The sequence below is a fragment of the Anas acuta genome, chromosome 19 (genome assembly GCF_963932015.1).
Source record: "Anas acuta chromosome 19, bAnaAcu1.1, whole genome shotgun sequence".
In the NCBI taxonomy this organism is placed as follows: Eukaryota; Metazoa; Chordata; class Aves; order Anseriformes; family Anatidae; genus Anas; species Anas acuta.
This window is the reverse complement of record NC_088997.1, coordinates 11,476,236-11,501,404: the sequence shown is the minus strand read 5'-3', so window position 1 is coordinate 11,501,404 and position 25,169 is coordinate 11,476,236. Positions and strand designations below refer to the sequence as shown.

The 25,169-nt window shown below is 58.5% G+C and overlaps 3 protein-coding genes across 6 annotated transcripts in view; 1 reads left to right on the top strand and 2 right to left on the bottom strand.

Moving 5' to 3' along the window:
* The first annotated feature begins 133 nt into the window (after positions 1–133).
* Positions 134–4,862, top strand: NSUN5 (NOP2/Sun RNA methyltransferase 5). Of its 2 annotated transcripts, none has more exons than XM_068655620.1 (11): positions 134–295; positions 391–513; positions 587–761; positions 837–945; positions 1,246–1,384; positions 1,796–1,911; positions 2,297–2,475; positions 2,563–2,767; positions 2,885–3,037; positions 3,190–3,286; positions 4,723–4,862. In XM_068655620.1, the coding sequence occupies exons 1-11, from the start codon at positions 203–205 to the stop codon at positions 4,765–4,767; spliced, it is 1,434 nt and encodes a 477-aa protein (XP_068511721.1). In that variant the 5' UTR covers positions 134–202; the 3' UTR covers positions 4,768–4,862. The 2 variants fall into 2 exon arrangements, with proteins under 2 accessions (XP_068511721.1, XP_068511720.1); XM_068655619.1 differs by having other exon boundaries at positions 2,551–2,767.
* On the bottom strand, positions 4,036–18,649 carry LOC137842026 (nuclear envelope pore membrane protein POM 121C-like). 2 transcript variants are annotated; one of them, XM_068655617.1, is made up of 13 exons: positions 18,354–18,649; positions 18,064–18,267; positions 17,634–17,795; positions 15,651–15,731; positions 15,143–15,314; positions 13,963–14,054; positions 12,983–13,053; positions 11,694–11,818; positions 11,192–11,294; positions 10,737–10,922; positions 8,752–10,431; positions 7,188–7,316; positions 4,036–6,959 (listed from the first exon to the last, which is right to left on the bottom strand). In XM_068655617.1, exons 1-13 carry the CDS (start codon positions 18,614–18,616, stop codon positions 6,865–6,867), a joined length of 3,363 nt encoding a protein of 1,120 aa, XP_068511718.1. In that variant the 5' UTR covers positions 18,617–18,649; the 3' UTR covers positions 4,036–6,864. The 2 variants fall into 2 exon arrangements, with proteins under 2 accessions (XP_068511718.1, XP_068511719.1); XM_068655618.1 differs by having other exon boundaries at positions 10,737–10,919; positions 18,354–18,648.
* Positions 18,650–18,966: 317 nt separating this feature from the next.
* The window catches only part of HIP1 (huntingtin interacting protein 1), a 50,287-nt gene continuing 44,084 nt past the window's right edge, over positions 18,967–25,169 (bottom strand). For both annotated transcript variants that reach the window (XM_068655917.1, XM_068655916.1), the window contains exons 19-31: positions 24,988–25,135; positions 24,757–24,843; positions 24,444–24,551; positions 24,218–24,354; positions 23,982–24,092; positions 23,774–23,832; positions 23,453–23,546; positions 22,976–23,076; positions 22,745–22,850; positions 22,438–22,561; positions 22,185–22,246; positions 21,551–21,662; positions 18,967–21,110 (exon numbers count right to left, since the gene is read on the bottom strand). In XM_068655917.1, the coding sequence (XP_068512018.1) occupies positions 21,100–21,110; positions 21,551–21,662; positions 22,185–22,246; positions 22,438–22,561; positions 22,745–22,850; positions 22,976–23,076; positions 23,453–23,546; positions 23,774–23,832; positions 23,982–24,092; positions 24,218–24,354; positions 24,444–24,551; positions 24,757–24,843; positions 24,988–25,135 (1,260 nt within the window). In that variant the 3' untranslated portion in view covers positions 18,967–21,099. The remainder of the gene's footprint in view (positions 21,111–21,550; positions 21,663–22,184; positions 22,247–22,437; positions 22,562–22,744; positions 22,851–22,975; positions 23,077–23,452; positions 23,547–23,773; positions 23,833–23,981; positions 24,093–24,217; positions 24,355–24,443; positions 24,552–24,756; positions 24,844–24,987; positions 25,136–25,169) is intronic.

The following is a 25,169-nucleotide window of genomic DNA, read 5'->3' as shown; positions in this document are numbered from 1 at the left end:
GGGGCGGGGCGAGCGAGGCGGGGCCCGGCGCTGGGTGGGGCTTGCGGGAGGGGCAGCGCCGAGGGGCGGGGGCCGCGGGGCGGGGGCGGGGCGATGCGAGCGCGCGCGGGGCGGGGCCGTGAGGGGCGGGGGCGGGGCGAGCCGAGGCGTGCGGCGGAAGTGACGGCGGCGGCGGCGGCGCAGGCAGCGCGTGGGGGCGGCCATGGCGCTGTACGGAGCGGCCGCCGCCGTCCTGAGCGGGCTGGAGCGCGGCGAGGGCGGCCTGAGCGGGCTGGTGTACGGCAGCCGCTTCCCGGTGCGCGGCGGGGCCGGGCGGGGCCGGGCGGGGCGGGGGGGGGCCCGGGGGGGCTGCAGCGCCCGTGACCGCGCGGTGCCGCTGCCGCCCCGCAGCACACCCGGCAGCTGTACGCGCTGGTGGCCGAGACCCTGCGCTACTCCCCGGTGCTGGAGGCGCTGCTGGAAGGCGCCGCGCTGCTGCGGGCCGAGAGGAGGCTGCCGCTGCCGCTGGCCAAGGTGAGGGGGGCCGCGGGGAGGGGGGCGGGGGGGGCCGGCCGCGGGGCCTCGCGGCGCTGACGGCTGCCCGCAGGTGCTGGTGTACGACCTGCTGTTCGGGAAGGGCCTCAAGTGCGGGGGCCGCTGGAAGGCGCTGGTCCGGCGGCACCGGGCGCGGCTGGAGGCCGAGCTGGCCCGGCTGAAGGTGCGGCGCGGGGTGAGCCGCAACGAGGAGCTGCTGGCGCCCGGCCCGGGAGCCGGCCCCGGAGGTGAGCGGGGCGGGGGCCGGGCTCTCCCCGCGGCGGCGGGGCCGGGTCTGACTCCCCCCTCCCTGTGCTCCCCAGCCCCGTGTGTCCCCCGCTACGTCCGGGTCAACACCCTGAAGACGCGTGTGGACGATGTGGTGGACTTCTTCAAGCGCCAGGGCTACTCCTTCCTGGGCAAGGCAGGCAGGTGAGCGATCCCCTGCCCCAACCTGTGTGTCGGAGTGGTGCTGGTGGGCGGGCAGCGAGCTCCTGCAGGATGAAGGCTGGTGGGCGATGAAGGGGCGATGCTGCTGCTCACAGTGGCTGGTTCAGGGTCTCTGCTGCCACGTTCCCCATTCCTACCTTCTGCCTCTCTGGGTGCTGCCTAGAGCTGAAGTGGAGAGAGAGGAGGTGTGGGATGAAGGGGTTTCTGTGCCTGGGCTCTGGAGGGTTCTGATTTTGGGCATGGTGGAGCAGGATTGTGCTCAATCTCTTTCCTTGTGGACAGCATGGAAGAGCTGAGGACCCTCTCTGGGAAGAAATTCTTACTGGATCTTCATCTCCCAGAGCTGCTGGTTTTCCCTCCGCAGACTGACTTCCACGACAACCGTCTCTATACATCAGGACACATCATTCTGCAGGATAAGGTCAGAGAGCTGGGGAGCAGGAAGCTGCAGTGCAGAGGTGGGAAAACCACAGGCAGGAGTGGAGGCTGTCTTTTCCCCCCAAGGTCTGGACTTGGGGCTGCTTTGCTGCAGCACTTGAACGAAACAGAAACTCTGAGCGCAGCCTGAGTCTGTGGGGTTCCCCCCCAGCTTTGCTTGTTTGCTTGACAAGCAGCTGGGAGGAACATGGCACTCTGGGTTGTGCAGTGCTGTTCCCATGCTGCAGGAAGAGGTTTCTAGCAGCAGAGGTAGGTGCTGTGCAGACTTGGCCCCATGTTCCAGTGGTCACCTCTGAACCCACAGCATCTGACATGACCTCAGGAGGGGCCAAGGGTAGCTCGTGTACAAGGTGCATGCAGCCTGCACCTTTCAGGGTGGCTTTTTCTCCTGCAGGCCAGCTGCCTCCCTGCCTTCCTGCTCAGCCCTGTTGCTAGCTCCCATGTGATTGATGCCTGTGCTGCCCCTGGGAACAAGACCAGCCACCTGGCTGCCATACTGAAGAACAAGGGGTGAGTGCAGGCTGGTGTGTGGCAGGGCCCAGAGGGACTGAGAGTGGTCACAGTTGTGAGAATGTGGCAGGGCTGAGGTGGGAAGAGCTACAGCCTGTAACCTTACCTGCTGACTCAGGCTGACACTCCCTTCTCCCGAGGCAGGCTGGGCATCTGATGATGTTGGGTCATTGGGAATGCCTGAGGGGACGTGGAATCATAGAGGGTCATGCCCCAGCTGCTGACTTGGCACTCTGCCCTGTATACCTATGTGGGAGAGCAGCTTCTCAGCTCTGGCTGCCCTGCAGATAGGTGTTTAGGGCTGCTGGTGGCAGCTGTGGTGAGCATGGCCCTGGGATTGGGCAGGGTGTTCATGCTTCTCTTGGGTGCTGGGTTCTGCTTTCAGACAGATTTTTGCCTTTGATCTGGATGCTAAACGCCTGGCTACCATGAACACCATGCTGACACGAGCCGGTGTCACCAGCTTCAAGCTGGCCCAGCAGGACTTCCTGACAGTTGATCCCCATGACCCTAAGTACAGCAAAGTGACCTATATCCTCCTGGACCCATCATGCAGTGGCTCAGGTAATGTGGGGGCTTGAGCCATCCCACCTGCCAAAGATAGCAGGCTTAAGCTGGGCTTTTGGTGGGTGACTACAGCGCTCTCTGCAGGGATGGTGAACCGGCTGCTGGTGGAGGAAGCTGCCCCAAGTGCAGAGCGGCTGCAGGCACTGGCTGGCTTCCAGCGCAGAGTCTTGAGCCATGCACTGAGCTTCCCGGCGGTCCAGCGCCTGGCCTACTCCACCTGCTCAGTGCACCGGGAAGAGAATGAGGATGTGGTTCAGGCAGTGCTCCAGGAACAGGGCTCAGCCTTCAGGTGTGCTTGTTTTGGGAAGCGATGGGGAAGGACAGAACACAGGAAGCTGGGAGGTTGCTGCCTCAGCAGCTGTTCTGCTGCTTTGGGGTCAGCGCTGTCCCTTGTGCCATGCTGTAGGCTAGTGAACGTGTTCCCATCCTGGCCCTGCCGAGGACTTGCTACCTTCCCTGGGGCAGAATGTTGCCTCCGTGCCTCCCCTGCAGACACACTCACTCAGGGCTTCTTTGTGGCTGTCCTGGAGCGCTGCAGGGACCAGGCTGCTGTCCCCAGGTAAGTGGTGGAAGGAGTGTAACTGGGCCCAGGGCTGCCTAGGTACCTTGGTGATGCCTTCCTGGTGTGAGGAGGAAGGAAGGTGGAAGGGCTGGCTGCCCTGAGTGCTGGAGAAGGCAGGAACCACAGGTCTATCTTTGTTCCTGTCACAGCTCCTTGCCTGCATCAGCTGAGGAAAGTCTGAAACAAGGAGAGGAAATGGAGCCAGGAGCAGCTCCTCCCAAGAAGAGGAGACGGAAAAAGCAGCGGGTAAAGACATGAAATAATTTCTTAGGAGCATGCAGTGGCTGGCTGTAGCTGGTGGATGCTGTTCCTCCCGTGCTCTTCTGCACTGCAGCCCTTGTACTGCCTAGACAACAGAAATAAAGCTTTCCACCAGCTGATGGTGTGGTTAACTTCTGTAATTCACTGCTCCTCCCCAGGAGCAAATGGTCTGAGTATTGCACATGCCATTACACAGGAGGAAACTGCTCCTCCAGGTACATATAGGGGCCTTTGAAGCCAGCGCACAGCACAAAGCTTGCCCTCAACGACAGACCTGGACTGGGGTAGCCTTAGGAAGTGAAGTCATCAACACCAGTGTTTCTATATCCTGGGGGCCTGGATTGCCCCTGCTGGATTAGTGACATACCACCTTATTTTTCCCTAAAAAGCTTTAACCCAGCCTAATCTGTAGTTTTGGAAAAGGCTTTTGACTGTTGGTAATGAAGCAAATTAAGATAATCCTTTGCTGGAGAAGACCACAATTTCTGCAGTCTTGCCCAGGAACAGCCACTGCTTGTGGTCTTACAGCTGAATAACAGGCACACTAACAGCTAGGCAAAGGTGGGAGAACAAACATGTTGGTGAAATAATAGTCTGCCATCCCCCAACTCACCACAGTGTGTTTGAATGGGGAGAGCAACACAAATGCAAACTGGAAGGAACTAGAAAGCAGTACCATATACTGCACTAGCAACATAGAACCCTGCTTGAGCCCAAGACTCAAAGGCAAGCAAGACAGGAACAGTCTTTTTATTTTAAATCAGTGACATAAGAAGCGAGAGAAAAAAAAAAATTGCACATTCACACTAAAATCCTCATCAGCCACACCAGGAATGATCCAAGTCTTGAGTAAAACCCCAGCTTCCCTCTGTCCCCCTACTGCAGCCCAGGCACAGGGTTATCTCCCAGCAGGGGTCTGAAGGGGCCTGTACAGCACAGAGGGGACACAGCTTGGACTTTACCTGCCTGGGGACTTGGCACAGTTCTGGTTTTGTTTAGGGCAGCCCAGAAACAGCAGAGCCAACAGCCAATGCTCCACAGGGTGCCCTCACCCCCTTGTTCAGCACCTGCCACCCTCTGCCCACTGGCCCTGGGTGGAGCTGGAATGATTTGAGGAAGGCTGAGAGACAGATCAGGTCCTGCCCTTGTGAGGCTAAGCAACAGCAGCCTGCACACCCTAGCTGTATGCTCCCTCACCCTTGGAGCCCCATGACTGCTCTCCAGGCACAGCAAGCACCTGGGGACAGGGATGTATCACCAGAATGAGCTTGCACATGCATGTAGCCCATGATTAGCTACTTTCTCAACCTCCAAGGGCACATTTGCTCAACTTGGCTTCTTCACAGCACCTATCTGCCATGCTCCAATCAGCCCTGCAACAGACTACTACATCCCCCCAGCTGCTTTTTTTTTTTTTGCAGATGCTAGCAACCCCCCCACCAGCTCCAGCAGCTGTGACCCTTTAAGGGAGAAGGTGCCAGCCTGCATCACCTCCACCCTTCTGCACTAAAGGGGGGCAACCCTGCTGTGCCACATAGACCCTGGTCACCTACTCTCCTTCTGCCTGCTGGGAGAGGCACCTTGTTCCTGGCAGACAAGAGGAACATGCGAGAGCTCCTGCTCCTCATCCTTGGGGGAATTAAAAAAAAAAAAGTTACGTCACATCCACATACATCACATTTTAAAAATAATGACTTGTTACAGCCTGGGAGGAGCACACAGTCACAGAGTACACGGCTGGGCTGCTCCAGCCAGCCCCTGGGACACAGCTGCCTTTCCCCAGCACAGCCAGTCCCCTGGGGCAGAGGTGGGGTGGGCCCACACCTCCTCACCAGGCTGTAACGTAACAGCACAGGTAAACTACCAACAGCGCTGCAGGGTCTAGCAACCTCACTGAACCAAGCTTGAAGGAATTCAAAGGCAATTTAGCTTAAATATAAAAATAAATTCTTATTTTGTTATAAAATGTTTAAATATTTTTTTGTTTTGTTTTTAAATTTAGACTTCAGCAGACACACACACTCACACGGCTCGGAGAGTAAAAAAACCCGGCAGCAAAGCACTCCTGGAAGCAGAGGGGAGCCTGCGGGCAGGGGTGCCCATCCCTCTCCCTGGCAGGGTAGCTGTTGGACACGGACCTGAGCTCTGGCAGCCTCTTCCTGTAAGACCTCCCCAAGATGGAACAGTCCCATTCCCAGATGGGTGGGGACAGGGGAGAGCACCATAGCTCCTAGGAGCCGTTAAACAGAGAAGGATGGGGATGAACTAAAAGTGAGAATCAATTCAGGTCTAGGGAGGTGCAAACCCACCTCCTCTGGGCTCCTTCCTTTGGCAGTGCCAGAGGACCCCAAGGTGGCAAAACGGCTCCAGCTCCTAGCCCAGGAGAGTAGGGCATGGGAGGGGAAGTTGGGAGAGGAGAGTTTGCCAGGGCCCAAGCCCCCATGCTGGGGAGCCAGGGCCAGATCCCCCCACCCCAGCTGCCTTTCTTTCAGTCACAATGACAAAGGGACAGACCAGCAAGAGTAGCCACGCAGTGATGCTACTGTCAACATCCAATTAGCTAGGGCACATCCCCTGCAAAGGAACAGGTGCCCGCCAAAAAAAACTCCAAACAGCAAATCCGGCATAACCAACATGCCGCCACACACACGGTTCAGTTTTTCCTCCAAACTCGATTCAATGAGAGCATTAAAATAGGAGCACAAACAAAGCAAAACAAACAGGGCTGTACACAAGCAGGGAGGGGAGGGAAGGGGGAAAGCCCAGCACCCAACAAACAGCAGCAAGGGTCAAGGGCTGCCCATGCCCACTGTGCTCTTCCAGCTGAACTTCAGTGCTGTGGCACAGAGCTGCCTGCCCAGCGCATGCTGCACAAGGTCTGAGGTTCAACAGGTGACAATGGGCTTATCATCTAGCTGCAGCTGGGTCAGCCATTTATGGCACCAAAACGCCCAAACTTGCAAGGCCAGGCTGGTGCTAACCCAGGATTGTGCTCTGCAGAGATGACAATAACCAGCTCAAAGCAGAGTCCTCCAGAGGAATCGTGTTCACCAGGCCCCAAGATTAAACGGCAGGGAAAGATTTCTGGGCCTGGTGAAAACCACATCCCTCAGCAGCCCAGAGCAGAGAACTGTGCCCAGCAAGGCTGCAGCATGGCTATGGCTGGGCTCCAACCACTGATGTGCCAGCTGCTGTACTGGGGACGGGGAGCTGATAGCCAGGGGGCTCAGGAGGGGACAGGAACAGCCATAGGAAGCAACGGGGAAAATTTACACATTATGAAACATGGCAAAACAGTGAGGGAGGAAACACTGTGGGTATGTACAGAGGTTCATCCAGCCTTGGCTGTGGAACTGTTCAAGTAAGAAGAGTTTGGTTTATCCTGTTGTCCCACCCCAGTCACTGCCACCCAGCACTGCCTCTGTCAGGGCATCTGTCAGGGGCCTGGCCCCGTCACCACTGCTCCCACCATGGGGACTGCTCCAGATCAGAGGCCCTCACGTGTATGCTGGCGCAGGCGCTCCTCGCACAGGCCAGCAATGGGGACCTGATAGCCCCAGAGGTTACTTTTTGCGGGTGTGCTGCCTCCGTGCCTGCAGCCGCTGACGAGCACCAGTCTTGGATCCTGCTCCAATGGAAAACGATGCAGCTGATGGACCTGGAAGCAAAAAGGTTGCATAGGTCTCTCTGGCCTGGCAGAGGAGGAATTCTGGGGAAATGATTTTGCCTCCCCTGGAGCCCAGCAGATACCACCTCAGCCTGTTGCAGGGAATTGCATCAAACCTGGCTCCCACAACACAGCCTGTTCCTGCTGCTGTCCCAAATCCAAAGACTAACATGGCCAACCAGCCCCCAACAGCTCCCTGGCCTGCTGAGGAACCCTTACCAAAGGAAGTGCCAACTCCTCCAAATGCTGAGGCAGGAGTGCTGGGCGTCCCAAAGGAAAGGCTGCCGCTTCCACTCCCCACTGCTCCTGGGAGAGGCGTGCTTTGCCCGAAGGTGGGAGCAGGAGTTCCTGGAAAGCAACATAATCACCATGAGCCCAGTTCAGCAAAGAGGAAGAACCTGGCCTTTGGGGGACAGGAGGCACAAATCTCTCCCTATAGACTGAAGTGAAGCAGGCCCGCAGATCCTGCTTCTTCACCCAAAAACCATTTTCATGCAAGACATTGCATTCTTGCTTTCTCATCATAATTCCTGGACCCTCTTGCCATGAGGGAAGCATGGGTAGATTTGCAGCTCAGGGAAGCACAAAGGTTTGCATCTGTCTAGACCAGAAGTTTCTCAGCAAGTAGGTTGCAACTCCATGGTAGGCAAGGTGGTTCAGCAAGGGTTCAAAGTGGTAGTACTTTGGTCATAACAGCACCATAGGCTTGGGGCAGAGTAGCTGGAAAGCTGTGCAGAGGAAAGGGATCTGGGTGTATTGATTGATACTCAACTGAACATGAGCCTGCAGTGTGCCCACGTGGCCAAGAAGGCCAAGGGCACCCTGGCTTGTACCAGCAGTCAGCAGGACCAGGAAGGTGATCACCCCCCTGTACCCTGCTCTGGTGAGGCTGCACCTTGAGTGCTGCTTTGGGCCCCTCACTACAAGAAGGACATCGAGGCCCTGGAGCGTGTCCAGAGAAGGGCTGTGACGCTGGTGAAGGGCCTGGAACAAAAGTCCTGTGAGGAGCAGCTGAGGGGGCTGGGGTTGTTTAGTCTGGGGAAGAGGAGACTCAGGGGAGACCTTATTGCTCTCTACAATTACTTGAAAGGAAGTTGTGGGAAGCTGGGGGTCAGCCTCTTCTTGCAAATAACTAGCAACAGGACTAGAGGGAATGGCCTCAAGTTGTGCCAGAGGAGGTTTGGGTTGGAAATTAGCAGACATTTCTTTCTTCTGCTGAAAGAACAGTCAGGCATTGGAACGGGTTGCCCAGGGAGTCTGTGGCATCACCAGCCCTGGGGGTGTTTAAGGAAAGGTTGGATGTGGTGCTTCAGGACATGGTTTTGTGGTATTAGTGGTAGGGGGATAGTTGGACCAGATGATCTTGGAGGTCTTTTCCAACCCTAATGATTCTGTGATTCTAGAACACTTCAGAGACAACAGAGAAGATTGTATTCACTGGCTGGAAGTGTTTCCACTCACCAAGAAATTCCAATTTGTTTCTAACTACCAGCAAGACCTCGGCTTCTCAGGGGCAGGAGAGCACCTGGCTGGGCTCAGTGCTCACGTGGAACTAGAAAGCTGGCATGTTTAGAGGGGCCAAGGAGCAGTGAAGAGCTACAGACTAATCTTCCCCTCTGACACCAAGGGCTGGGGACCTGGGCAGAGTGCACTGCACTACTGTTAACCCATCGAGGGCTGCGGAGCCTGGGGGAGGATCTCAGCAAGGTCTGGAAGGAAAGCAGCTGCCTAGATCCTGCCCTGCCCTCCACCCTGTCAGAAGGCCCCAAGCACTGCCACTCACCTCCAAACACAGGCTTGGTGTCGGGGGTGCTGGGCACAGTGAAGGCAAACGGCGTGTTCTGGTTCTGTGCACCCAGTGTGCTCTGTGTCAGGGAAGAGCCGAATGGCGTTGCTGCTGCTGCTGCTCCGCTCTGCCCAGCCCCGAAGTTGAATGCAACGGCAGGGGAGCCGCTGTTCAGGGTGGGCACACTGAGCCCAAAGGCACTGGCAGAGGGGCCTGGCTGGGCAGCTGCCCCGAAGGTGAAAGGAGAAGGGGTGGTGCCAAAGACGGCCGTGCCAGTGCTGCTGCTTGTGGTCTGTGTGCTGGAACCAAAGCTGACTGTAGTGGAGGTGGCTGTCCCGAAAGAGAAGACCGATGTGGTGGTCCCAAACACTGCCTGGGTGCTGCTGGTGCCAAAGGCACTCTGGGTGCCACCTGTGCCAAAGGCTGGCTGTGCACTGCTACCAAACGCTGGCTGAGTGGCGGACTGTGCCGTGGGGGCTCCAAAACTGAACGTGGGGCCAAAGCTGATGGGGCCTGCAGCAGGCTTGCTGGTGGGCAGCTGGCTCTCTGCAGCACCAGTGCTGAACGCTGGCTGGCTTGCTGCCCCAGGATATGGCGGTGGTGGCTTCGCGCTTGTGCTGAAAGAACTGCCAAAAGCTGAAATGGAGGAGCCAAATGTTAACGTCGACTGACCTGTGGTGGCCGGGGTAGATGACGATAGCGTGGTGCTCCCAAATATGCTGAAGCCCACAGTGGTGGTAGGTGCCATTGAGTTTGAAGCTGCTTGGCCAAATGTGGGGCCTCCAGGGACACTGGTGGTGGCAGTGACAGTGGCTGGAGCTAGCTTTCCAAACTGGAACACTGGCCCTGGGGCAGCAAAGCTGGAATCTGTACTGGTAGCTGAGCTGGCCAGGCCACCGAACAGGAACGGCTGCGACGTACTTGTGGATGTGGCAGTGGTCACAGTCAGGCTGGCAGTAGGGCCGGTGGAGGCAGGTGGGTTGAGTCCAAAGCTGAAAACTGGTTTAATGGTGGCATCTGTGGAGGAACTCAGAGTGGTGGCAGTTGTAGCTGCGGTGGTAAAGATGACGTTAGGGAGACCTGCGAATCCTGCCGTGGTGGTTGTGGAAGCTGCTGGTAAATCTGCAGCCGAGGCTGTCTGTGACAGTGGTTTGAACGTGAAAGGAGAGGACTTTGCTGGAGACAAAGCTGCTGTTACGCTGCCAAAGATAGGCTTGAACATGGTGGCGGTGGAAGATGTTGAGGAAGGGCTTGAGCTTGCAGACACAGTGACTGCAGAGGAGATGACAGCTGTACAGGGTGCTGTGCTCTCAGTTTTTGGCAAAGCACCAAAAATAGGTTTGAAGACGGGGGCTGTAGTAGGGACAGCAGTGGCTGTGGTCGTTGCTGGCTGGCTGGCAGGTGGGGTGCTCAGCGTCCCAAATAAGATGTTTGGCTTTGGTAAGGAGAGAGGCTTAACAGGGGTCTGGCCCAGCTCTGTGAATGCAGGTGCCACACTGCTGGGAGGCTGTGCCCCCGAGGCAGGAGGTGCAGAAAGCACAGGTGTGCTTAACACAGGCACAGGCTTGGTGTCAGCAGAGGTCGCAGGCAGAGAACTCAACTCCAGTGACACAGCAGCAGCAGGTGGCTGTGATGCTGATGAAGAAGGCTGGGACCCTATTACAGCTCCAGTGGAGTCTGGAAAGGGGAAGAGAGCTTTTTTTTAGGGACATGGGCCTAACACACAGACAGCTTTTCTCCCAGACAGCCATCCTAGTTCTGCAAAGGTTCCTGGAGACCCAGTCCTCCATGCTTAACACAGCTCACAACAGGACTATGGCCTGTGTCCCCCCAACTTGTCCTCCAAGTTCTGCCAGCCAGGGCATGCAGAACATTTAAACAGGAATTTTTCCAGCCTGCCTTCAACAGCAGGAATGCAGGGCTCCTGCTGAGCCTGGACTGCTCTGCCACCATCCCACCCTGCTGACCCTACTTCTTCTCACCTGCTGGCACAGGTGCAGCCTGGCTGCTCTGCATCTTCTTCAGGCTGTCCAGGAGCGAGTTGCTGCTGGGTAGGACAGGAGCTATTGATGCAGGTGCAGGCCCTGGGGACGTCACCATGGTTACTGTGAATGCCAGCGGCGTGGACACAGGTATAGTCTCTGCAGTGGTGCTGGGGACTGGATCTACTGGAAAGGAGACAAAAAGTCAGTATCCGTAACTTGCTGTAGGGGACTAGCCATTAGTAAAACTGCAGGCTCTGAGGCATGACCTCTTTGAGTCTCAAGGCACTGAGAACATCCCTAGACCCAAGGACCAGGCGGAGACTTGCCTGGGAGCTTCCCTAGCCTGTGCTACAGACACCCCACTGCCTGCCAGCCCCAGCCCTGGGTTTCTACTCCACTGCTCCTTGCCAACCCCATCAGGAGCCCAGCCTGCCCAGAGGTGCAGCCCTTACCAGCCTTATCCTCCAAGACTTTGTTGAACCACTGCAACGCTGCTTTCTTCTCCGCATCCAGGTCCTCTGATGTGACGGAGTAGCCCAGCTGAGGTGGTGGGGGCTGCCAAGAGAGAGCAGCAGCTTAGCTCCTTCTCAGGGAAGCTGGCAGAGCTTCTCTGAATGTGTGGTGAAGGCAGGCAGTCGCAAGACCCGTGAAGCAGGTGGTTCTGCCACAGCACGCTACCGCGGAGCTCCAATCCCCACTCATCGTGACCCCGGCTTGGCGCTGAGGGCACGGCAGGCCTTCCCCAGGCCATTACCTGGTCCGGCAGCAGGCAGCACAATCACGCACAGCCCACCAGACACTGGGGCTGGGGATAGCGTCACTTCCCACTCCGCCAAGGACGGGGCCTCCTTCCTGAGGGCAGGCAGGTCAGTCTCCCCCCAGCCCTGCAGAAATTGCAGTGAGCACATTCTATTGCCAGAGGAGGGCAAAAGGGGCTGCGAGACAGTGACGTACCAGCGCCAGCTGGTCCCCCCGGCGAGATGACAGCAACTGGATCTTCCTCTTCCGCTTCCCGCTGCTCCCTGACACAGATGGTGGGCTCAGGGAATTCCGCTTCTTTCTCATTGGTGTCTCCACCACTGCAGAAGAAGGTAAGTCAGACCCAGCTCTGGGCAGAGGAGCTGGGATTGTATCAGCAGGGTAGTCACATACAACTCCTCTCTCACAGAATCATCTAGGTTGGAAGAGACCACCAAGATCACCTAGGCCAACCTCTGACCTAACACTAACAAGTCCTTCAGTAAACTGTATCACTGAGCTGTACATGTAAATGTCTTTTAAAGACCTCCAGGGATGGTGACTTCACCACTTCCCTGGGCAGCCCATTCCAATGCCTCACAACCCTCTCAGTAAAGAAGTTCTTCCTAACATCCAACCTAACACACCCCTGGCACAACTTCAGCCTGTTCCCCCTCATCCTGTTGCCAGGCACGTGGGAAAACAGACCAACCCCCGCCTTGCTACAGCCTCCTGTAATGTACTTATAGAGAGCGATGAGGTCACCCCTGAGCCTCCTCTTCTCCAGGCTGAACAACCCCAGCTCCCTCAGCCACTCCTCGTAAGACTTGTTCTCCAGACCCCTCACCTGTCTGACCCAAACTCAAAGAGCAGAGCCAGGGGTATGGCTTTAAGCTGAGAACAAGGCTACAAGACTCCGGAAAAGCAGCTGGCCACAGCACATCCTGGGACAGTTTGGTACAAGAGCCTGTTGGCATTCAGCAGAGAAGCAACTCCTTTACCACTTCCAAACAGTCCTTGCAATCTGCCTACTTGAATCACACACCAGGAAAGCTACACGAGCCACATCTAGCGCTGCACCATGACAGACAGGTGGCTATTTATGATGGACACGGGATATCCTGTCCATTTTAGATGAGGAAGCATTGGAAGAGGCTCAGCCTGGAATCTGATTGGGATGCTGCTTGTAGCATGGCACATCTTGGTGTAAGGTTGACACCTGGACCCGTGCCAATCAAGGTTCTGGGGCTCCCTCTTGCAAGCCAGCTCCCACACATCTGCTAGCATGCAGACATCATCAGTATCCCTTGCTCATCGCCTGGAAATTCATTTAGGGCAGTTGCTGAGGCCAGAAGAAGTGCCTCAGCACCAGCACATTCCTAGTTGCCAGGTTTCACTTCAACCCAATCCCACCTGTAGACTTAAAGTCACATGACGTCCCCGCTGCTTGTGTGTGCTGCCAGCCTATCCAACCCTGCACAGAACTGCTGCCAGCCCATGCTCACCTTTCTCTGTCTGCAGCTCCTTGTCTGATTTCACCGGAGTGGAAGTGTTGGAGCGATGTGACTCCTCCTCCCTGTGCCAGTGGGAGAAAGCTAGTTATGGTCAAGCCCCAGGCATGGCGCTATCCCTTGAGAGCAGGACAGGCCAAACACACTAAGGATTCCTATTAGTAACACTGGCCTGTGGCCTCAGCCAAACAACGTGCCTTGAGACATCTTGAGCACAGCCCTGCACCACCCTGAAAGCAGCTCAAGGCTCAGGAGCTGCTTCCCTCTCCAGACCACAGCTCAGTGCAAGTCTGCAGAAGCCCCAATTCTCTGTAGGACAAACCAACCCGAGGGCAGCACCCAGCAGCCCTGGATGGGAAACACAAAGGTGTCTGTCTGTCATGTACAGGTCTCTGTCTGTCACCCACCCTTTCAGGGCAAGGGTGGTATCAGTTTTAGTTCTGACAAATGCTTACTGCGCAGTCAGGTCCTTCTCTCAGCTGGGAGAGAGGAGCACATGGGCCTACGCTACAAGACAGGCACCAAAGGCAACTGTGTATTATGTATTTTACATAGCTCTGGTGAATTGCTTTAGAGGAGACAGCAAGAATCAGTACCTGCCTCTTCCCAGGTTTTGGTGGCTCAAGTAACCCAGGCTATCACAACACCACAACACAACGCTGCCTCTGTGGCAATATCTGAACGTTTACATCTCTAACCTGGTCCCAGAATGCAGCGGGGATTAGGATGGTGCAGCTCTGCTGCTCCAGAACTCCTGCTGGGACAGCAGCATAACAAGGTGGCAGGGACAAGTGGACAAAAGCAACAGGGCTGCCACACAGGTGGGTCATACAACAGTCACTTTTCAGAAACAGGCCTGGATTACCTGGCCTCGTGGAGAGCAGGATTTGGTCAGCAGGCTAGCTGAGACATTGCCTGCCCTCCCCCTAGCTGGCATCAATGAGCAGGCACTCCCCAAGTGAGTGGCTAGTTACCTGGCTTTCCTGAGAGGCCATTCAGGTGTCTGGGGGCGGGAGGATGCAGGGCTGGACAGCGGGGAAATGCTCACACCACTCCTCTTCCACAGCTGGAATCCAGAGAGAGACCAGCAGTAACTTAGTGCACAAGCTGGGAGGGAGGAAACTGTCCCATCCTCCTGCTCACTTGCACAGTAAGTGCCATCTCCTCCCAGGACTGTGGCTAACAAGCCCAGAGCCTCAGTCTCTCCACCACTTTGCTCCCCTCCATGTTCAGTAGAGCACAGCAGCATCTGGCCACCCCAAACTCAATCTGCATTGGGAGCAAGCAGCCTCCAGGCTCTTAACAGCCAGTCCTGCCTAGAGGACAGGAGGAAGGATGCTGCTGGTCAGGTGCAGCTCTCTTGCCATCACACAGCAGAGGCTGCTCAGCTGCCCCAGACACCCTTGCATGTTTACAGCGGCTCTGGCTGAAGCAGGGCACCTCCTTGCCAGAGCTCAGAGAGGATGAATCCCACTTCAAGGATTTCAGACTCCCATCAGGGGAAACCTGTCCTTACTAATAGCATGGAGGAAGCCTTTCTCTACAAGGACAGCACAGATTCATTAACCATGACTATGTTCCTCCATCAGATCTGCAGCCTGACCCAAGAGCCATTTGAGCAATGTTTTATTACAGCTCAGCAGCTGCCAAGGGGGCCTGGGTCAAAGTGGGAACACATGGTTCCAATACATGCTGACTGCAGCTGAAAAGGTGGCAGTGCAGCAAAGGGATTTACTTTTCCTTCTTTCCTTTCACCTGGATCCAGCCACCCTAGCATGCTGGCCAAGTCTAAGCAGGGAAGGGGGGGGGGGGGGGGGGAAGCGTCCTCCTGGTTTCAAAAGTAAAAAAGAAAGCACTACAGCAGGACGGCTCAGCCTGGGGACACCCCTGGCAACGTGCACTGGAGGATGAGGAACATCACTGCCTGCTGCTGCTGACACAGCAGCCAGTCTAATGTGCAAGGAGCTGGATCTGCCTGCCTAAGCTGTGCTGGAGACTGACTGCAGTGCTCACCACCAGGCACCTCGCAACACTGCTCTCATCTTACAAGCCCTGGGTTTGAGTTACGCAGGTGATCCCAAAGGAGGGTTGAGCTACCCTGCACCATGCTTGGCTGTGGGCTCCAATGGTGCCTTTGGCAGGGGTGTTTCCTACCTGAGAGAGGCCCTGGCTGGAGCTGTAGGAGCTGGCAATGGCATTGCGGATGGAGCTGGGTATCCCACCAGCATATGTGTTGTTGAGGGAGCTCATGGAGGAGGTGCGTGACCTCTTGTTCGAGCAGTCATCTGGGCAGTGTGAAACAAGGCCCCTCTTCAGAGAGCCAGGCCTGCAGGAAGTTAAAGACAATTTTAGGAGCTCCTCACCATTCTACCCATAGGCCCTTTAAATGCAGGACAGGTTGAGGAAAGCAACCCTGCTTTCACACAGCACAGAGCTTGGGAAGAGGCCTCTGCAGCAGCACAGCCCTACAGCCACTGGCCTGCACTCACAAAGCACAGCTCTAATACTGAGTGACAGCCAGGAGGCACGGTCACGGCCTCTCTTCCCCTTCACAGAAGCTAGGCTCCACAAGCAAAACCCAAGCACCTTTTCCAGAGCACACAAACTTTAAGACTCACCTCCCAGCCAACAGCAGTTGTTTTTGGGCCCAGTGGGCACTTACTTGGGTATGAGAGAGGCAGGGACACCGTTGGCTACCAGAGGCTCAAATGCTGACTGCCCACTTCCACTGCTATCATGGCGCCTGCAGGAAAGAGGGCAGAAACCTGTGAGAGTGAGGAGGCAGAAGTGACGAGGGCTGCCCTTTCAGCCCGGCAACAGGACCTCTTCCAGGGGCCTAGGCACTGTGAAGGCACAAACCTTGCTTTTTTCTTGCCAACACCTGGGATAGAGGTTTTCCCCATCCACAGCCCACTGCAGATTCTCTTTCCACCCAAATCCTTACCTTATCGATTCTCATCCCCAGCTGCTTCCTCCCAAGCACCAGCAGCTCCATCAGCTGCCTGCTGGGCAGAGCAGTTTTCACTTAACAAAATATTTACTCAAATACGTTATTTGAAGCTAAAATATTTCAGAGAGACTTTGCAGCTTTTTTGGAATGGACCGAAGCTCCAGAGGTCTAGTCTTCTACCTCGTCCTAGCCAGCACCTTGGATGATTTGAGTCAGAAATGGGATCCCCGTTTCCCCCAATGATTCAGTAAAGAATTTAAGCCTGAAAGTCTTAAAACAAACCCTACTGTGAAGCAGAGCTGGAGGTGTCAGATCCATCCTGTCACTTAGCTGAAATCCTTCCTTCAAGCTCTGAACGTGTTGGTCACATTGCGCAGGCAATCCAGCGCTCTCCAGCTGACACATACCCCTTTCTGTCCTCAAAGGTCACAGTATTTTCTGCCTACAAGCATTCTTCATGCTTATCAGATATCAATCCCTTCAAAATTGGCTTTTTTTTGGCCAAGATTGGTATTGGCATGTTGAAGAAAAAAAGCAGATCCTGTTCACGTAACCAGCCTGTTATGCTACCCAGCTCTGGTAGGGCTCAGATTCACCAAGCTGTGGCAAGTGTTCAAAAGGAGAGGAAAATCCCATGATGGAGGAAGAATCCACACGTCCTGCTGTAGCTCCCACCACCAGCCTGCTCCTGCAGCAGCAGGACAGCAGCCAGTAGCTCTCTGCAAACTCCACTCATCCTGTTGTGCTCAGGACCACCTCCAGCAGCAGCCCCAGAGCAGCACGCAGGGCAATGCACCCATGGACTGCCTTTCTCTGCCCAAACCACTCCTCCTTAGTCTTTCCATTAATGTGCCTCAGCCCAGGAAGGCTGTCCTGGAACATGATGGGCAGAAGGGTACAATGCAAACAGCCCCCACGTATGTGGGAAGAAACAAGACACAGAAGCAAAGAGAAAAACAAGGCAGTGCTGTGTCCCAGCAGTGACAAAGGCTCCAGCAGACCTTGGTATCCAGGATTTACGCCTTGTCCTTCACAGAGCGCTGGCAAAGCCGCTGCACTCTCACTTCTTGTAGCTCAGAGCTAGAAATCACTGACCTTGACTAATGAAAGCAGAAGATAGTCTCTTCTGTTGTCCCTTTTGTCTTTACCTCCTTTTGGTACTTACAGAGTGTGAAGGAACCATGCAGAGCTTTTAAAGCATAATGCTTTTACCTGGAGTCCTAAGACGTGGGGATTGCATCTCTCCTTGACAACTAGGGCCAACTGAAGGATAGACATTTCAGCCTATTACTGATACCAAGTTTTCCCCACCAGTTTCCCCAGCCTACCAACCCCTGTGATGACAGAAATCACTCCCCTTCCCGGGAGCCTTGACAGACTTCCCTGATCCACATTCAGGCCTCTCCGAGCCCTAGCAACGCAGGGGAACATGCCTGACCTGCGAGCTTGCCCAGGCAAAACCTAAACCATATCCCTTTGATCTCAAGGGCAAAAAGGAGTCTTGGAAGAATTTCGGACACAGCTGAGAAGGCTGAGTGATGGGACATGCTTCCTCTTTGTATTCCTCTGGTTCAGTTTCCAGCGCTCTTTTCTATCCCAGGTTCTGTGTCACATCACATTTGTCACCACTGAAGCGCCAGGCCCATTCTGACCATCCCAATACACAGTCAGCAACCCGCACCACAAGGTTATTACCTTCTCTTACTCTCTTGATCGTTCCCCAGAACCTGGTTCTCCTCCTCCTCCTCCACAGGCCTCTTCCTGCTCTCCTTGATGGCATTCAGCACAGTCTCTTTTGCACATGGGTCTGGACTGCTGTTGGCCAGGAAGGCCACAGGTGAGGTCAGCTGCTCCAGCCTGGTAAAGAAAGCAAGGAGTTAGAGATAGGGGAACCCCAGGGCCAGCCCCACAACCTCTCGCACTGGCTGCCCGGGGGCCCCGTGTGAGCGGTGAGGGCCGTCCCACACGGTCTGAATCCCAGCATTCCTCCCAGGGCACAAAAGCAACGCCGCGGACAGGGATTAGGCCAGCGCAGGGCCGCGCTCTCCCACCGCGGTGCTCCGAGCAGCGGCTGCAGCAGCCGAGGGCCGGCGGCCGGCCCTCCCGGGGCCCCTCCCGTACTCACGCGGGGCTGCGGGCCAGGCCTCCGGGCCGGGCGATCCTCACGGTGACGGGGCTGCGGGCCGGGCCGGCGCGGCGCGCCCAGGCCGCGCTCCTCCGCGGGCAGGCGTCCCAGCAGGCGGCGGGCAGGGCGCCGGGCACGGCGCTGCGGGCCTGCGGCAGCGGGTACCGGCGGCGCGGCGCCTGCGGCCGGCAGCGCGGCGGGGTCCTGCGGAGACACGGCGGTCAGACACACCGCGCCCCTCAGCGGCGGCCCGCTCCCCCCCCCCCCCCCAGCCACCCCGCCCCGCTTACCCCAGGCCCGGGCCGAGGCGCCGCGGCGGGGCCCGCTGGGGCCGGCCCGAGGCGGCGGCCGGGCCCCCGTTGGCGGCGGCTTTGGCGGGCGGGCCGGGCCGCATGGCGCACCAGGCCCCCGCCGCGCCCAGCGCCGCCGCGCCCACCAGGGCGCCCCGCAGCACCAGGCAGGCCAGCGCCAGCGCCAGGCCCACGGCCGCCAGCGCCGCCGCCGCCGCGCCCCGCCGCCCCCAGGGCCCCGCGCCCGGCCCGGCCCCCGCCATCCCGCGCCGAGCCGAGCCGCCCGCCAGCCGCGGCTCCCGGCATGCACTGCGCGCCGGGGCGGGCGCCGGGCCCGGGGCCGCCCCCTCCCGGCGCGAGCCCGCCGGCCGCGGCCCCGCCCCAGCCCCGCCCCGGCCCCGGCCCCCCGCCCGCCCGGCCCGGCCGGGCCCGGCCCTCCCCCGCCCGCCCGCCCGCCCGCCCGCAGCGCCGCGTGCCGGGCCCTGGCCTCGCCGGCCCCAGCAACGGGCACGAGGCCGGGCCCGGGGCCCGCCGCCAGCCCATGCCGCGGGGCCCCGGGTGCCCGGAGCCCTGCCCGCCCCCGTTCCCCTCCCGGGAAGCACGCGGAGCTGGCAGCAGGGCCGAAGGCTTTATTTAAAAACCGGGAGCGCTCCGTGCCGCGCGATGCCGGAACCCGCGGGGCAGCCGCGCCGGGCCCGGTGCAGAGGGAGGGAGAAGCGCTGGGACCGGGAGCAGCGCCGCGGCCCCCTCCCCGCCCCCCTCCCGCCACCCCGGGGCCCAGCCGGGCACAGCCTGGAAACCTGAGGTAGCAGCTGGTGGTCGCCTGCGCCAGCCGGGCCCCCGAGAAGCCGGCGGGGGCTCAGGGGCACCCCGGTCTCCCCGCAGCAGAGGGGCGGCGCGTATTGCTTGCAGAGGGACCGGGAGGCCGGGGGCTGGCGGGGTCCTGGCAGGCTGGGGCTGCGGAGGGGGCGGTTTGGCAGCAGCTCGCTGTGGCAGGACCCTTAGGGCCACGGGGTCCCTGCACGCGGCACGGTGGCTGTCACCCTCTCCTGTGTCTGGGGAAGCCCCAGGGCCGTGGTGCTGGCTGGGGTGGCTGGGCAGGGGGACACGGGCAGATCCCACTGGTCCAAGTGGCTGGCACAGCCGATGCATGTCACCAGGAAAGCATGCGGTGACAGTCCAGCCATCCTGGGCGATGGGTGCCAAGGCCACCCACTCCCCTCCGTGGCCAGGCAGTGCCAACCACTGTCACCACATCCTAAAGGGAGAGTGACCAAATGCTGCCCCACAGCACCCTGCCGCAGTCCGCTCCTGCTGGGAAGGGCTCCCCGGTCCCACGAGGGAGACAAGTGTCCACCCGGCTTGGCTGTGGGCACATCTCAGCAAACCTGGGGATGGCAGGGAGGGGCGGCCAGGCAGGGTGAGGATATGGCTGTGCACTGCTGTGCGCTGGTCTGATCCCACCATCCCTGCCACGGTGAGACAAGCTGGGGGCCTGATGGGCCAGGGGCTGGAGGTCACCCCCTGCCCTGCAAGTCCCCTGCTCCAAGGCACAAAGGTTCCCTGGCTGGGGCTGGATGTTCAGCACCAGCAGCCCCACGGCTGCCCCTGCCCCTAGGGACAGTGGCACGCCAGGGCTGCTTGCTGCAGCTTTGGGGCACCCCGACTGCACCCTGACCCCTCCGTGCTGCTGCCCTTGAGCCACTCCATGCCTCTGGGAGCTGCTGGCCTGGGAGCAGATGTTGCCCAAATGTGAGCCAAGCACCTTGTAGAGTGGTTTATTGCTGGCATTGACACAGTGATCTCTCAGGGCAGCATAGCGCTGCACAGGGCCAGCCAGCCCAGCCCCTCTGCTCCAAGCACTGCTCCAGACAGGGCACTTTGGGAACATGGGGACAGGAACTCATCACAACCTTCCTCTCACTGCCAGTCCAAGCCCTGCTCATTGCTGACTGCTCCCAGCACTGCTGCTGGGACCTGGCCAGGCTGCCAATGGGCCCAGTGAGCTCTGCAGGGCTTGGAGGAAGCAATGGCTCTTACCGCCAGGGTTCAGCAACCCAGGCTGCCTCGTGTGAATGAGCCCCTGACCTGGCAGCAGCACGGGACCCTGGCCTTACCGTGGCCAAAGGCACTCTGCTTCCACACAGACTCACCCACCACCCTGGCTGCTGCCAGCAGCTGAGCGGGCCAGGGGGCTGGGGCCGGGGGAGCATGCCTAGCACCAAGCCCCGAGCTAGCCCAGCAGCACCAGCAGAGCCAGTTCCTGACCCCACCGCATCCCTGCGGCCCTTTGCACCAGGCAGGCTCCTTCCCTTGAGGTGTTTGCGCTGAGCCAGTTAACGCATTAAGGCTGGAGAAGCAGCAAGAGGTGAAGGAAACCCAAATGCTCCTGGTCCACCAGAGCTGGGTCAAACAGTTCAGGAAATCTGTGCAAAAATGAAACTAAAGGGTTAGAGACCACCCCAGAGACCCCCCCCCAAGCAGCTCTAATAAATACACGTGCAGTTTGCAGCTGGTGTGAGGTTGGGCGGCTGGGGAGCCCTCGCTCCTGGCCCCAGGGTCTCCCTTGGCAGCGACGCGGCTCTCGGTCCTCCAGCACTGCAGGCGGCTCTCGGGGAACGCAGAGGACGTGTGCTTCGGGGTGGATTTTGCACCAGTTTATTGTGTATCTTCTGAAAGGGCTGCACCAAGCTGGGTCCCAGCTGACCGAAGGGGTGTCTGCTGCTGGCTGCTTCTGCTGCAGCATCTAGTCGGTGGCTGGAAAGGGGAGAGACAGTAATGGGATGTAGAGCAATGTGCTCTTCTTGGGACCCCAGGGTTTCACATGCTGTGGCTCCAGGGCAGCAGCACCCCAGTGGCATGCGGGCCAGCTGGCTGCAGAGCCCAGGGCTGAACAGTGGGACCAGCAGGGATGGTGGGGCTCTAGGGAGAGCCGGTCCTGGGTACTTGATAGCTTCCACAGCCTTTTGCATGGGCCAGAGTCTCCATGGCTTTGGCCACATGTGCTAATTGCTGTCGGGCTCTGCTTTATGCCAGCTGCAGTGAAACCCCTGCCCTGCCTTCGCTCACTGCCTGGGCTGTGGGCAGGGCTGCCCTCCTGCCTGCTTCCCAGAGCTGCTTCCCAGCCAGCGCAGCAGATACAGCCTGAAGGGCTGCTGCCCTCCTGCAGTGCTCAACCCCTGCCCGTGGGTACTCACCATCCTCCTCCCAGCCCTCTGCCACTCCTGCCAGCTCGTAATGCTTCTTGCGCAGCTCCCCCAGCTTCTGCCGCTCCTTCTGCAGCTGGTTTTCCAGCTCCAACACTCGCACCTGAAGGACAAAGCACACACTGCTATTGCTACTCTTTGTCCCTGCAGCACAGCCAGCTCTGCCACCTGCATGCTGCAGCACTGCCACTGCCACCCAGCCCCACACCAGCTGTGCTGGGCTTCCTGACACCAAGCCCAACATCACCAAGGTACATCCCATTAATGTTCCAACAGCAAAAGTTCCTGGAGAGGGGACTTAGCTCAGACGTGTCTGAGGATGGGGAAAGCTCAAGGAACAAATGCATGCCGCTCCTGGGCAAGCCCAGCCTTCACTTTCATCCACTGGGCTTCACCCACAAGCTCCTGGTGCCCAGGTGCTGGTCATGCTCTGTGCTTGCATGGCCGGCTTGGGCAGCAGTTGGGAATGGTGCTTGAGGAAAAGAACCTCTTTACCAGGAACAAGAAAATGGCTCAGCTCTCCCCTGCTCCCACTCCTTGGGACAGCCTGGGCACCCTCTCATCAGCCCAAACATGCCAGATGCAACGTTGGCTGTGTTTCTGAAAGTGCAGAGGAAGCTCCTACCTGAGAGTCCATTTCTTGACGCTTGATCTGGGTTAGTGTCATACTAGAGAAGTCCATGCTGTCTGCAGAGACAAAAACACCGTGTCCCCTTGGGGGCCGCTCCCCAGTGTGACCTGCCCTCCCCAGCAGCTCCCATGCTGCAGGCAGAAACCACTGTGCACGTGGATATGGCCAACCGAACACCGAGGGCGCAAAGAGTGGAGATCTGGGGGCAGGTCTGTGCTGCCGGCCAGGCCTGCAGCCCCGTGCTCACCTTTCTCCTCAATCTGTGACTTGCCAGACTTGGTGGAGGCCACCACACTGGCTGTGGCCTGGTTGACACCCCGAGAAGCTTGCTGGAGCTTGGCCAGGTTGGCGCTATCTTTGTCTGCCTTCACCTGCCAGGGCCGAGAGGGTGTACGTGCTCATGTCCCACCAGGTCCCACGATCCAAGCCAAGGACCTGGCATGCCAGCTCCAGCCTCACTGTGCCACCAGGTCACCCTGGTCCCAAGCTGGGGGCCCCAGAGCACAGCTAGGGGAGCAGTGGTGTTTCTGCCACACAGGGCACAGTGTTCCTACCTTGGAAGCTGCCACCAGCTGTGCGGTGCTGGCTGCAATCTCATGGGAACAGACCATCAGCTCCTCGAATTTCCCTTTCCCTTGAACCACCAGGTCAGCAGCATCGCTGCGAGAGGACAGAGAAGGGCTAGAGCATCCCTCGGGCCAGCTCTCTCATACCCTCTCACCCTTCTCACCTCCTGCCCCTTGGGGATGGCAAAGACCCTGCTACCCCCACAGGGTGCCACTTACACCATGACAGTTGCTCCCCAGCCCACAGCCTTGGAGGCAGAGATGAGACCTTCCGTCCAGCGGGAATTCTTGGCATAAAACTCCTTGGGTGATGCTGCGCCCTGCAGAGGAGAAGGGAACAGTCACATGCTGGAGCAAGGGGATGCGCCCTCACCCCAGGGTGACAGGGTCTGGGGCCCCCAAACCTCTGCTCTTAGGAGACCAGAGTAAATCAGGATTTCATCTGAGATACAAGTGGAAGTGGAGCAGACACCCAACCCTAGGTGTCATGGGCTCCCCTGTGCAGCATGAGAGCTTTGCTGATGGCATTTGCAACCTCTGGGTGCAAAACAGAGACCTAGGACCAGGACAGACAGCCTCAATGCTGGCAGCTGTCCTGGCTGTCAGCACACAGCTCTGCACCACTCCCGTGGCAATCCCGTGCTGGCCAAGTCCTTGCCCGCCCACACTGCCCTCACTCCCTGCCCGCCTGCTCACCCGTCCGCTCTCCACAATCTCTCGCTGCAGGTCCTTGGACGCCAGGACCAGCAACTGTATTGCCTGCATAAGGCCTGTGCAGGAGCCCAGGATCCTGTGAGATAAATCCCAGTGAGTTGTGGGAAGGCTGGCACAGGTGCAAACCACGCAGCTGATGAGGTGCAGAGACCCCAGAGCCTTGAGGAAGATGCCCACCCTGCAACACTGTGTCTCATTGTGGCTCCTCAACTCACTCCTGCATCCCCAAACCCTTCTTCCTCTTCCCTTAGCACCTGGATTTAAACCGGTACCTTGATCTGTGATGCCCTGGCCACTTCTCACCTCTCATTCACTTCCAGTTTGACCCCAGTGTCACCAGCCCGGGCCTTGCTCAGCATCTCCTGGCAGAGGGGAGAAGCTACGCTGAGCCACTTGCACTGCCTGGCTGCCATACCCAGCCTTGTGCAGGAGGCCCCATGAGGCACGGTGCCCAAGGGTGCCTCAAGGCATGCAGTGACCCCGTGGGGCAGCCCTTGCAGTGCCGGTTCACCTCAATCCGTGTGGCCGCAGTCTCGATGGCCGCGGATGTAGCTGCCATCTCCTTGTCCACCAGATCACCCAGCTCTTCCTGCTCCACGTCCAGTCCTCTGGGTCGCAGCTCCTGAGGACAGGACGGAGAAAAATGCCTAAGGGAGGCACAGCCCCTCCACAGGTGCCACCACCCTGCTTGCCCCAGGTTGCTTCCCATGCCCCAATCCCACTTGGTGGTGATGCCCATGCACCCACCTCCCCAATGGCACTGATCCGGCCCAGGCAGCTGGTCACCGCGGCACAGTCAGCGCCTTCCACACTATCCAGGTCTTGCAGGGAGCTGAGGTAGCTCATGGCCTCGCTGCCACACTGCTTGCACATCTCCAGCAGACCTGTGAGCGCCGCAGAAGAGGCTGAGGGTGCTGCTGCCCATGAGGCCAGAGACCCCCGGCCCCTGCCCACCGCAGCTGGAAGCACTCACGGTCAGCGGGCTCCATTGGGGCCATGTGGGAGGTAGCGCTGCCTTGCAGGATGGTGTCGCTGATGAGGTGGGCAAAGAGGGCCACACAGGGCAGCAGGCTGCTCACATCTGCAGACAGAGAGAAGGCGCACAGCTCAGCTGAAGCGGCCTAGGAACCCATTTAGCTCTCACTTTTGCTTCCCCTGTTCCCACTTGGGCTCTGCAGAGCCTAATCCTTGGTTGTGGCTCTCAGCCCAGGTTTCTCACCCTGCTGCTTCCTGGAGATGCCACCTCTTGCCCACCTGAGCCCTTCCCCAGCACTGCCGTGTCTCACCTGTATGATTGGAAAGGTATTTTCTGTGTGCATCCTGCAGCCTCTCTGTGCACTCAGAGGCTGCCAATGTCCTGGACAGGAGGTAATCTGCAGACACACAAGAGACAAGACTTGAACAAAGTACAGCACAGCATCTCTCTATGGCTGGGCTGTCCCAGAAGAAACTGGGGAGGGTGGCTTTGCAAGGCCACTGTGGGACGTGCTGGCTTTGGTGGGCACTGGGGAGCTCACCTGCTGAGCCAGTGCAGCTGATGTGAGCAGGGTCCTCAAGGTGACTGAGGGCATCCTGCACCATCCTCTCTGCCTCCCGTGCGCTGCCCTGCAGCAGAGCAAACTGCTCCTTGGCGAGGCGCTGCTGCAGCATCTGCTCCATGCTCTCCTGCCAAAGCAGTGTGTCAGGCTCCCTCCCCACT

Bases quoted from the DNA above. Each gene is read 5' to 3' on its own strand.
- LOC137842026 (XM_068655617.1), bottom strand. From the start codon at position 18,616: ATGGCGGGGGCCGGGCCGGGCGCGGGGCCCTGGGGGCGGCGGGGCGCG. The intron at 18,268-18,353 runs GTAAGCGGGGCG...GTGTCTCCGCAG, and splicing joins CGCCTCGGCCCGGGCCTGGG to GACCCCGCCGCGCTGCCGGC. The intron at 6,960-7,187 runs GTAAGGGTTCCT...TTTTGCTTCCAG, and splicing joins AGGAGTTGGCACTTCCTTTG to GTCCATCAGCTGCATCGTTT.
- NSUN5 (XM_068655619.1), top strand. From the start codon at position 203: ATGGCGCTGTACGGAGCGGCCGCCGCCGTCCTGAGCGGGCTGGAGCGC. The intron at 762-836 runs GTGAGCGGGGCG...TGTGCTCCCCAG, and splicing joins CCCGGGAGCCGGCCCCGGAG to CCCCGTGTGTCCCCCGCTAC. The intron at 946-1,245 runs GTGAGCGATCCC...CCTTGTGGACAG, and splicing joins TTCCTGGGCAAGGCAGGCAG to CATGGAAGAGCTGAGGACCC.